This window comes from Plectrocnemia conspersa, unplaced genomic scaffold, assembly GCF_051122295.1.
Source record: "Plectrocnemia conspersa isolate PC_06_02 unplaced genomic scaffold, ASM5112229v1 ptg000009l, whole genome shotgun sequence".
Classification (NCBI taxonomy): Eukaryota; Metazoa; Arthropoda; class Insecta; order Trichoptera; family Polycentropodidae; genus Plectrocnemia; species Plectrocnemia conspersa.
Window position 1 is genome coordinate 27,693,923 of NW_028277173.1, and position 12,709 is coordinate 27,706,631.

A 12,709-nucleotide genomic window follows, 5' to 3' on the forward strand; every position below is an offset into this window, starting at 1 on the left:
ATGTCACTGATGAGTTGCGGCTACTACAACTTGATACGCTCAAAAGAATTTGGCATAATTTAATTACTTTAGACCAGTGTTTCCCAGCCTTCCTTATGCCATGCCCCACCGTAGTCTTTTCAAAAGGCATATGCCCCACCGACATCTTTTTTTATAAAACAGTAGGTAAATTTTCAAAACGTATATTATAATTGAAATAATTACAAAATACAAATTAAAAATGCAATTAAATTAAAATAAAATGGTAATGCCTAATCCATTATTAAATTATTAAATTCACTTACGCTTGCTACAAAGAAATTTTATGTCTGAATCTAACTTGGTTAATTTCAGTATTAAGTCCCCTCTATTTGTAATATTCAATCGATTTATTTTTTTAATGAGTAAATCGCTTATGGCGCTAAAACCACATTCCACTAAATAAGATGATGGAAAGGGTAATAATAAATTTCTAGCATGCAAAGTAATATTAGGATATTTTGTGTAAGTTTCTTCGCACATCCATGCCATTATTCCTATTATATTGAATAAATTTGTAATCGAATCATCATTTTGCATTTCCGAAAGTTCTTTTTCATACAAATTTTCCTTTGAAATATCTACCAGCATTGGTTGTGTCACCCAAGCTGGAAAATGTATCTCTTTTAAATTAGCAAATCGTTCTTTAAAATCAGTTGATAAAGTTTGCAGATGGTCCAAAATAACACGTTTAGCATTATCAGTCACTTCACATTTTTAGAGCCAGTAAAATTTTTCAAAATTGCTGTTAAAAATATTTTTTTTGGATAATTCGATAAAAGTGGTAAATGCAAATATCTCTGCTTTTGCATCGACAAGTGTTTTCTCCGATCCTTGAAGTTGGCTATTTAAAATATTTAATTTTTCAAATATATCAGTTAAATAGCTTACAAATGCTTTACCGTCGACCTTCATCAAAAACTTCATATCAGATCGGTTGCTTAAAAAATCACAAAGGGTATCGAATAATTCCATAAATCTTTTTGAGGAATTTCCTTTTGAGAGCCATCTTACTTCAGTGTGAAGTAACAGTCTTACGTGTTCCGCATTTTGTTCTTCACAAAATAACTTGAAGAGACGCTCAGATTTAGCACTAGTTTTAATCATATTGATACACTTTATAACGGAATTTAGTACCTCATTTAGAACAGGTGAAATGTATTTAGCCACCAAGTTTTCCCTGTGAATAACACAATACACCACAGTCATATCTGGATTCTCGTCTTTCATTAATTTTAAGCAGCCATTTTTCTTTCCCATCATATTGGGGGCACCATCTGCAGCACAAGATATTATATTTTTCATTGGTATATTTTTAACATCTAAATATTCTTTTAGCTTATTAAATATATCTTTTGAGGTAGTGGTGCTTTCTAATGATTTGCAGAATACCATTTCTCCTGCAAATTCTCTTTTATCAATATATCTTACGTAAGCTAGCAACACGGCTTCACTGTCTCTCAAAGTTGATTAATCCATTTGTAGTGAAAATTTTCTTGTTTTCAGCTTTTCAACAAGTTGGATTTCAACGTTTTCACTCAATTCGTCTATTCTTCTGCAAACAGTAGTGTTGCTGAGAGTGCATAGCCTTCACGAGTTTATCATCTTGTTGTAGAACTGTTTTAAGAAATGCTGATATTGATGGCTTGATTAGATCCTCTCCTATAGTATGGTTTTTTCCACATTTAGCGATGAGCAATGAAATTTTGTAACTAGCCTCAAGAATACAATCAATACTTGCAGTTTTTGTACAAAATAGATTTGTTAATGTTGTTCGTTTTCCAAATTTTTCTTTAAGATTTTGAAAGAAAATAATATCTGAATTAATATGAGTACTATGTCTCGCCTTCAAATGTGCTTCAAGACGACCTCGTTTCATTGTTTCATTGGTAAAGAATTTCTCACACAGAAGACAAAAAGGTAGGCATTCGTCATGCCCAGCAGGTATAAATCCAATTTTTAAGAAATCCTACGCACGTGGATATATTTAGTCGTGAACGAGCAAATTATATTTATATGTGGAATATTTGATAATTTCCAACGTGTCCCATCTCTGAAGCGTGGTGCCCCACCTGTGGGGCGTACGCCCCACCGTGGGAAACACTGCTTTAGACAGTCATTTAATTACACATTATTTGTATTATATAATTTCTAGAATTTCGGCAATTCCAAATTGTTTACTTGTCAGGATTTAGCTGTTATGGCCATAGCTATTACAAATAACATAGAGATAAATATATAAATATACTGCATCACTACATTGAGAAAAAAAAACTTCCTGCATTGTTATAATACACAATTCGTTTTTAATAAATATAAACAAATATTAAAACAATAAATAATTAAAAATATTACATAGCTTCAAAATGGCGTTAAGTTATCAAAAAAATTGCAGCAATATTGAACTTTTAAAGTTACTTGCACATGTATCCAATTGATTTTTAATAATTGGATTTTAAAGTGGACTCTAAATGTAGAATTTTGCTCATAATTATTATACTTTTTTTTTGTTAAAAATGTAATTTTTTTTTAATTTGTATAAAAATAATTATTTTACTCAAAATAATATTTTTTTTAGATTTCGTACATTTAAAGAATTATAATAAATCACAACATATGTATCGTTTTAGCATGACGATTTAAAAGGTAAAATTGTGGGATAAGACTATATAAATATATATCAGCGTCAAATTAAGATAATAACCAAGCAAAAGTATTTTGCAACATTTTAAAAAATAAAACACATTACCATAAAATTAAAAAATACAAAATATGTATTAACCAATTTAAAATAGCTTGAAATTGTCAAGTAGTTTAACGTATTTTTATGAATAAAACTATAAATAATAATAACATACAAAAAAATACTCAAAAGTACGCTGATTATTTCCTAAATAATATTTACAAAACTATCTGCTATTTTTATGCCAGTGTTTCAAAAAACCAAGAATTTAACATCGTGATATTTTGCAATGATAGAAGGTATTTGATTGTCTATCGACAACCTTCACAGTGACACTTTATTTTTTCGTATCTGAATTTGTGAATATACATATAATAACACTTTCATCATCAGCATAAATTACATATTATAAATTCTTAATTGCCATATGTACCTATGTCATGAATGAAAACAGACACATAAAGCGGAGGATCCAGATTGTATTATTGTGGTACTCCAGATAAGTGAAATACTAGTCGGAGTTACGACTGCCAAAGAAAATTTAAAAAAAAAACAACAAAACATATGCTTTGCACATTCATGTTTATGTATACAGGGTATTTTTAATAAACTTTTCACATTTGTGCTCTTGCTATAACATATTTTTAATTAAAATTTATAAGATTTTTTTGTGTGGAAGCAAGATATGAAAACAGACAAACAACATCAATAATAAATATTAGCATTATAATTAATAACAATGCGATGAAATAATACCTATTATAAACAAATTTTTCAAGACTTTTCAATTAGTGTTTTATTGAGATTTCTTGGAAAATTTGATCAATTAATTCCGGGAAAGAAGCCTTAGTGTGAACGCAGTATAAGCATGTGAAGCGGACTTTATTATGCCGATGGTGCTCTTTGTCGGAGCTAAATTTGGAATCTAATGAAAATCTAATCGACGCCACCCCGTCATCCGATCGTAAATCTTTTTATGGAAATCTGATAACCCACCCTGACAACGGGTGCAATAATCAAAAACGCCTGCAACACCCTAGTAAAAATTTAAAATTCTTTTTATTTTCATTTTTACCTTGTGAACGTGATATTCGCGTATTTTCAATCCAATTTAATGGCCTGTCGATCTACAAATATTGGAAAGCTTTTAAAAAAATATTTATACATATATTTAATTTCATGATTCACTGCAATTAGATCATACTATTCGATATTTCGGCTGTGATACTCCAGACATAGTCACGTATTTTTTATTGAATTAAGATTGTGTCATTTGCTTAATCGTGACGATGGCTGTAGTATTACAGGATCATCGAAATATCGAATGGTAAGTTCTCATCGCGATGAATCCCGAAGTTTAAATAATAATAAACTTATGAATCTCTAAAAAAAATATAAACTATATGAACATTAAAATTGCTTTTTTATGCTACAAAAGATAACTTAACTTATATGTAAGCTTCAGCGTTGATTTTGAAACTGGCTTTATTTTTTTTCAGCACGTACGCTTTTTAAAACATATTTTTTGGTGTTACAATATACTCGGAATATATTTTAAACTTTATTTATTTGTATAGTTAATACGTGCGGAGGACTTTACATCTGAATACTAATGCGCCATGCGCAAAGCAATAACTTTAAATTATGAAATATTATATTAATAATACATTTTTCTGGTGACGTAAGAACATATGATACTGCTTTATGAATAAAGGCGAATATATTTTAATTGACCACAAGAAATATTGATTGAGACAGGATAACATTAATATGTATTATAGTCATTTAAATAGATTTAATAATAATCTATAAATAAGTAATTGTAAAATATCAAAACCGATTTGGATTATTTTAGCCAGTCAGAAATTTGGTGGATTTTTCTGATATGTATATATTTTGTAGAGAACCATTAATATATGAATATCGATTAATGAAAGTGGTGTAGCTGATCGTTAAGTTAGTGAGTTTAGTTCGAAGTAGAGTAGTCATGGACTTTGGTGATGTAAACCCTTTAATATGCTCTCTACGTACAGCTTTCACTCTCAATCTGAACTTCAACTATTTATTTGATTGACCAATGTTATTATATTGTTCATTTTTTTCTACTAAACTAATAAATGTTGATTAAAGGGTCTCAAAATGGTACAACACATTTTTTCGAAAGTCTGGTGGTAATTTATAATTCTTAAACTCAAACAAATAAAATAAAATAAAAAGGTGATGCGTGTTAACACACACAGACACCAATCCTCGTCAAGCAGGTGAGAGACTTAAGTCTAGAAACTGCGATAAAATTTTAGATATTATTATAATTCTTGGTGTTATCATATGACATTATTATAACATTGGCCTTATGAAACGCCGTTGTTTAAATGTTTTTTTTATTTAATACACAAAATGATTTACAAGATATGGAAAGGAAATACTGTGCAAACACAGTTTCAACTCCAATATACATAGGTATGCTACGCGAAAAGTTATGTTGCACTCAAATAATGAGAGAAAATTTTATGACTAAAATGTGGATATTTTTGCATATTTTATTGCTTTCGAAAAGATATTTGACAAAGTATAGCATAAGCAATTTGAATATAAAATAATTTAAAATTACTGGAAATTCATATTGTAGTCAATTTTTTTTGTATATAACTAATAATACATATTTTTGTAACTTAAATTAATAATTGAAAGAAATATGTTCAGATAATCAATAACAACGAATGTTTGTTACACAATGTTTGCTCATTACTAATATAAAGAGAACAAGTAAGCGATACATTTTAACAGCAGTTTATCCTTTATAACACGACCATAATAACACACATTACAAGCACAACGTTAATGCAAACAATGTCAGTGTTGACAACCGAATAAAAACATTGCTTTTATTTTGACTAGCCTTGGGATAAATGGAATTATTGAATAGGAAATAACATTAACATTTACGAATATAAATTAATTAAAACATTAAAATTATTAATGGAGTTATATACGAAATATGTGTGTCGGATTATTATGTTATATTTCGCAAATTTATTTTATAAGTATAATATAAAATATAAACGATCCGATGTATCAAGTCGTGGCTGAATAAAATTTTACATAAGAGTTACATATTATTTTTATATTTATACCGCACAAATGTACAGTGTAAACCTTTTGACATAATGTGAAACCAACCCCATAAACTTTTGTTAATTAAATCAACAACAAAAAATATATACGCAACACGAAACACGAGCACTAAAACAAATTCTATTCTTATGATTCTCTCTCTGTCGTATATCAAAAAATTTGGATGCAAAACTTTCGTACATGAATGAGGATTCCCGTATTGTATCCATTTAATGGAAACTCTCTTTTTCCGCAGCCAGAGCTACATTGCTTATTCATTTTTAATTTTTTTCACCGCTTTACCCCAATTTTTTTTCGTGCTATCCACCATTGAAATTTTTCAACCAACATGTAAAATGTACAAGACGATTTTTAATTCACAGGTTTCAAAAATATTAACTGGATTAAAATTTCAAGTTTTTAAAGTAAATAATAAAATGAGTTAATTGCGCAAACAACCGTGTCGTTATTGTATAAATCGTTAAGTAAATACTTTGTTTTATTGCGCATAAATTTATGGTGAATGTTTATTGTGTACTGTAAACATAATAAATTATCACAGATGGCAATAAATATAATTAACAACAAAATTGCATTAATCCGCCGGTAATGAATTCTATGAAATGCAAAATTGAGTTATCAAATCAATTGAGAATGAATGGCTTGCTTAAAATTGGAATAATGAACAACTGGATTTAGTATTTAAAATTATTATACAGTGCTTTTTTAGCTAAACATTTTTAACGCTTATTTATTATAATATTATTAAGTAGTTATAGTAAGTTTAAGTTTTCATTAATAAATATTGATGACTTTTTTAGCACCATATTGTAAACGCCAATGTGATTAAATTTATCTTATCGTTTATGATACGTTATAAATTCGATTCTGACGAAACTAGTAAGTATATTACACAATATAGTAGATTGATTTCGATCAAAACAATATGACCGTTACTCCATAAAATATATACGCGTATTTTCACGCCGCATGAACAAATTGAAACGAATAAAAAATAAGTCATGTCGATTCGTACGTACTTCATGTCTTTTTCTTTTTCATTATTTTCACAGTTGGCTGGGATGCAAATGGGCCATAGCGGCGTCTTTCGTGGCCTACATGCCCTTCATAGCAGCCCAATTTTATCCGAAAGCCTACACCCTTCTTCCGGCTGGCTTCATGGTGGGATTCGGCGGTGGACCTTTGTGGTGTGCCAAGTGCACTTACCTGACAGTGGTGAGTGATTATTGTGGTGGATTGAAAGGAAAATATATGTACATTTACAGTGCTTCGCAAGTTACCAGTATATTTATTAATATATGTATGATGTTTACCTTTAACTGATATTACGTGAGTTTTGTTACGTGCTCTCGTCGTATTTTTACCTGACTTTAAAGCAACGGTTTTTAAACTAGTTTGCCCTATTTTATTAAAAATTTATTCCAAATATTTTTAAAGGAATAGATCTTTTTTGACTGGTTAAAAGAGAAAATCCAATAATAATAAACACAGTTGCTGATACAAAATAGTGGAAATATAAACCCTAAATATGATTTAGTCAGTCGACCCTAGAAATAAAATTAAATATTAAATAATATTAATAATTATTACATAGTAAAGTGCATTAGCTATCTCATGCAATAGTGATTCAATAGCCTTCCAAACTTAAATGGGAAATTGCTGTTTTTTGTATTAAAACCATTGGGAAGAGATTTAATTATTTATAAACAACATATTTATATTTTCTTTTAATTTAATTATATACATAATTAAATGCATGGAGCACATATCTATCAACTGATTCTAAAAGACAAAGCAAAAGCATTAATCAAAAATTTAGAGCTCATATGAATATTGTTCATACCGAACATCACTAATACAGCTTAAGAAAATGTGAGTGTTTTAAGGAAAGTTATTTAATTTTATTGTTAACAGGACACAAAGAAAGATAAAATAATCAATTGATTGAGAAGAGATAACAATAAATATTCATACACAGTTTTTTAAATAATTTTATTTATTTTCCCAAGAAAAATTTTTTGGTTAAATAAAAATGTGCCAATTATGTATTTTTGATTTAAAAATCGAAAGCATATTGATAATTTGAATATTGAAAGCTGCTGATTTTTTTAAGCATAATATAATATAACAATAAGGCCATGTCAAACAGAAAGCGAAGCGAAGGCGTGGCGAGGCGATTTTATTTTGTAATACACCGAATCCTTCTCGTCACACAGAAAAGCGAACGCGAAGCGTTCCGGGGCGTTTTCGCGGTGAACCTAACGCCATGACAAATCAAGGCGAAGCGAAACGCGAAAGCGAAGCGAATCGTGAGCGCGATAGTAGTATTATATGACTTTGTATGGAAGATGACAGACAGACAGCGAATGCGAGACGCGAAGCGTGCCGGTTGTGATTGTTTACAAACTATTCATTAGACATACGAAACTAAGTGCAAAATGTCTTCATAAGATTAAATTACGGAGCATATGATACTCTCCATAGTCTTCCCGGGTTTTATTTATGTAGTGTACCCAAAATCTTTGCCATTTTTCTTATTTTTTAATAATAAAACAGTCAAAAATAAAATATCGTCATCTGAATCTGTTTCACTTAACATTTTCAAAATTAATTTAGAGAATACTTTGGCGTCAGTTCTCTTTCTTCACACGACTAGCTATGTGGCGTCTCCGTATCCCTCGTCCTGCAGTTCAATTTCGCCTCGGCTCGCTTTCGCTACGCCTTCGCTTCGCTCTCTGTTTGACAAAGCCTTAAATCGCATCGCTTTATATGAACGGTGTATAATACACGTGAATTTGTAATAAATTTATTTAATTATAATAATAAATAATAATAAAAATAAAAGTTGAATTTGCTTCGTGCTTTCCGAGGTACTGGTAATGCGTTCTGTTGTTTCGACCAATGAAAAATAAGCATTCAAATATAAAACAAGATGGCCGACAGTACCGTGACAACAGTTTTAAATAATTATTATTTAATAACAAAATTTTGCTACGCAACAATAATTTTCATTCATTTGTCATTTTATTGAATATAAATAGTTGGATTGCAAATTAATTAGGTGTGCTATAACCATGAAAATTAAATATATACATAATGTGTTGAGGATTAAAAGAACACATTTAATAAACTAGATAAACAATCATAAAATAATCTTCGTAATGAAATCTTCAAAATTTGAATTCCCGGCGACGGGCTCCGAGGCCGAAAAGTGAGTTTTTCCTTTTACAAATAATCAGATTTCAAATTAGCTAAGTTTGTTATAACTATAAAAATTAAATATATACATAATGTGTTTAGGATAAGAAGAATACATTGATTAAATTAGATAAACAATCATAAAACAATCTTCCTAATAAAATTTGCAAATTTTGAATTCCCGTCGCCGGGCTCCGAGGCCGAAAAGTGAGTTTTTCCTTTTATATTACAAAAACATTATCATTTCTTCCGATTTAATGCACATATACGTTAGATTTTAAGAATTGCAAATAAACCAGTATGTTTTAAACGCACACTTGTAATATATCCTTAGTATGTATGAGGATTGAATATACATTTATCAGCCAACGGAAGGCTTATAAATGTGTAGTTTCTTGGATTTTATCTAATAAACGACATTTTACAATGATTATAAATATGTGATTGCATACCTGGAATAGTGGGTTATTTTTAATTCCGATGTGGCAAAATATGTATACGTCATGGTTTTTATTCAATTTTTCTTCTGTGCCATCATTCCTCTTTCGGAATAGCCAAATTCAAGATATTCAGTTACATCAAACTTATGTAGTATGTCCTTTATAAAAAGATAATACTTGCTGACAGTGACTTCAACATGAGAAGATTCACTCTTTGTTTATATATACCTAATACTATTTTAAAAATTAATACAGCAAAATCTCTTTGTAAAGAATACCGGTAAAATGAAATTCAATTTTCTTCAAACTTTCATACAAAATGATTTCATTGTAACGAAGATTGATCTCAATATAACGAAATATTTTGATCTGAATCTAAGAATGACGTTACAACTTGACACAATATTTCTCCGAATTCAGTTCGTCCTTGACTTGGCGTGTCCCAGATGTGTTCAAAAGCGACATTACATGTGTTTCGCTGACCCTCAAACTTTTTTTATAAAATATTTTTTTCACAAATTTATACAGTATCCTTAAAAATGGACAAAAAACGATCTGTCAACCTTATAAGCGGTTATTTTAATGCTGTAGTAATATGGTAATTAAAAATTAAATAAAAATACATCATCTTCCTTACGTTGCGAGTTGAGCATTTACGTATGTGAGTATATAAGCAGGAATGGAAATGGAAGTGGAAGTAAAACTGTGAGTGCAAGTATTTTATGAAAAATCCTACGAGCTACATGCAAGGATTTGATCTCATATTTGCATATGTACTCGTGTATGTATATAAAAATAATATGGTATGGTATTTGTTAATACATCGATGGTCTGGAAATATATTAAAATATTTTTGTAATAAAAAAAATCAATAACAAATAAATAAATACGTTGCGTTTGTAAAAGGCATTATTTTACTAAATTAATTCATGAAATATTATACTATTTTTTTATTATAAAAAAATCCATATTTTGCGATAGAAAAAAGTGTTTTACTAATACAAAAAACGCTCTTAGATACTAGTTGTCCATCATAGTTCATTCGAAATAAATATTTTAATCAATTTACTTCAATAATTGGTAAAATAATGTAATTGTAGCCTTGTAATGAAATCCATTCATAGAATAAATTGCATTATAATACTAGATCATAGCTAAAGATATGATTAAGCGGAGCTTGCAATTCTTCCCATTTACAAATAGTACAATGCATTCATGCTCGGTGACGTAATTATGTAAAACCCTTGCATAGTCAAGTTTTACACCTAGGAGGCTATAATTCAACAGCACGATCTCACCACTTGCATGCGAATGAGATTTAATTAATACTAGAAGCTGAGTACATCAAACATAATAGCATTACATGCGAAATAATAGATAGCACGTATCTTATCATGTTGCGCTCCCTTGATATTTGAAATTTAGAAAATTAAATTCTAAGAGAGATCAATACATTTAGGAAGCGATTCATACATTTAAGTACGATACTGAGCTAGAAAATAAAACCGTTTATCTTATAAATACCCAGTGACAATGTATCTTAATTTATTCCTCAAGGCAATATTTAAAGCAAAAATATAGGTCAATCAAGAAAAATATTTAAAAAAGTTCTTAATATGTTTTTAATTGAAAAATTTATCATATTTAATTTTTTTGTATTACGACTTGACATCATTGATATTTTAACCTAAAAATATTACTCACAAACTGTACTGTGCTAAAAAAATTGGATAAGCTCCAAACATTCCTTTAACGAACCAGACATTGCAATGAAATTAAAAAGTAGACAAGTGTAATATATAAATCTTTGATTGTTCATTTCTAAGGAAAAAACAGTCTATATATTCAAAGCTTACAGGGCATTGCCATTATTATCTACCTATGTATTATATTATAATGCATACTACAAGAGTTGTCGATTGGTCCCCATAGACGAGCTCTCAATTCTATATTACATACATAGTTACGAGTGTCGTTAATTTATAACTATACCACAGATACATGGATAGTTATGTAGCTCACATACTCAGTACCTATATGAGTCGAACAAGGGGGAATTGTTGAAATTAAACATTCATAAACGAAAATGGAATATATATGCCATCAGTTAAATTAGCTAGTATTTAACGAATGGATATTCGCTCCAATGGAATCGACGATGTCATAAAATTCATCGAAATCCAAAATGGATTTTGGCAATGGTTCAATTGCGTTTGATAAAATGTCAATGCGACCGTTTGCATTACTGCAAAATTTTCGATGCTAATTAGTCGCTTTGTGTTGCAACAATTATTTTCCATGAAAAACAGTATATGGGTTCGACGGATCGTAGTGAATAGGCTTAAATACGATTAGCTTTCAGGGGATGCAAATATATTTTATTTAATATCATAATTTTTTCATGTTATCTTAACGTTCATTACTGATTGGTTGGATTAATTTATGATTATGCTCCCGATACTATTAGTGGTAGAACAATTAAAATTTACTCAATTAGTACATCGTTAAATTATATTTTTACATTTTTCCTGTGATACATTACTGATTTTTTAACCCTTAATGCACTTTATAAATTTAAATGCATCCCATTGCAAAAATTTAAAAGCAGCTGTGTTAAATTTGTTTAAAATTAATAGTTGTCATTTATATTATCTCAACTGCTATTATTTATTCAGCGTTAAAAATATAAAAAGCACCTAAGAGATTTATTCTCTTTTACTAAAGAGCACAACAAAAAGATAAAAACGCATAGACTTATAAAACAACATGATATATCTAGTGTATTTAATCAACATTCTTTGTTGGATACTATAAGTATTTTTAATAATTAAAACTATTATATACATATTTTTCTTCTCTTTCTCCACATTATCTAAATATTTTTTTAGATCTTTCAATTTAAGACGTACATTACAATTACTCTAATTCTTGTTTATATTTACCTTATTTTATTTCTTCGTAAAATAACATAATATATTTAAGAAAGTTAGATGATCCTAAGACTATTTATAACTTGTTAAATATAAGCTTAATTATCTAGTTCTGGTTGACTTTTTATTGAGTCACTGGTACTATAACAAGTTTTATTAATAAGTTAAAGAAAATCTCTTGGTTCTGTAGATCGGTTATATTAAATAATAAAAAAATTATCGATGATCTGATTTGTTTCTTGTTATTTTGTAAAATGCAAAATTTTGTATTATTATTTTTTTTTTTTTTAATATTTGTATTCAAA

At 28.9% G+C, this 12,709-nt stretch overlaps 1 protein-coding gene across 1 annotated transcript in view; it reads left to right on the forward strand.

Moving 5' to 3' along the window:
• The window catches only part of LOC148232502 (UNC93-like protein), a 78,595-nt gene that overhangs the window by 18,634 nt on the left and 47,252 nt on the right, over positions 1 to 12,709 (forward strand). Inside the window, exon 3 of the mRNA XM_088191662.1 lies at positions 6,889 to 7,051. Within this exon, the coding sequence (XP_088047788.1) occupies positions 6,889 to 7,051 (163 nt within the window). The remainder of the gene's footprint in view (positions 1 to 6,888; positions 7,052 to 12,709) is intronic.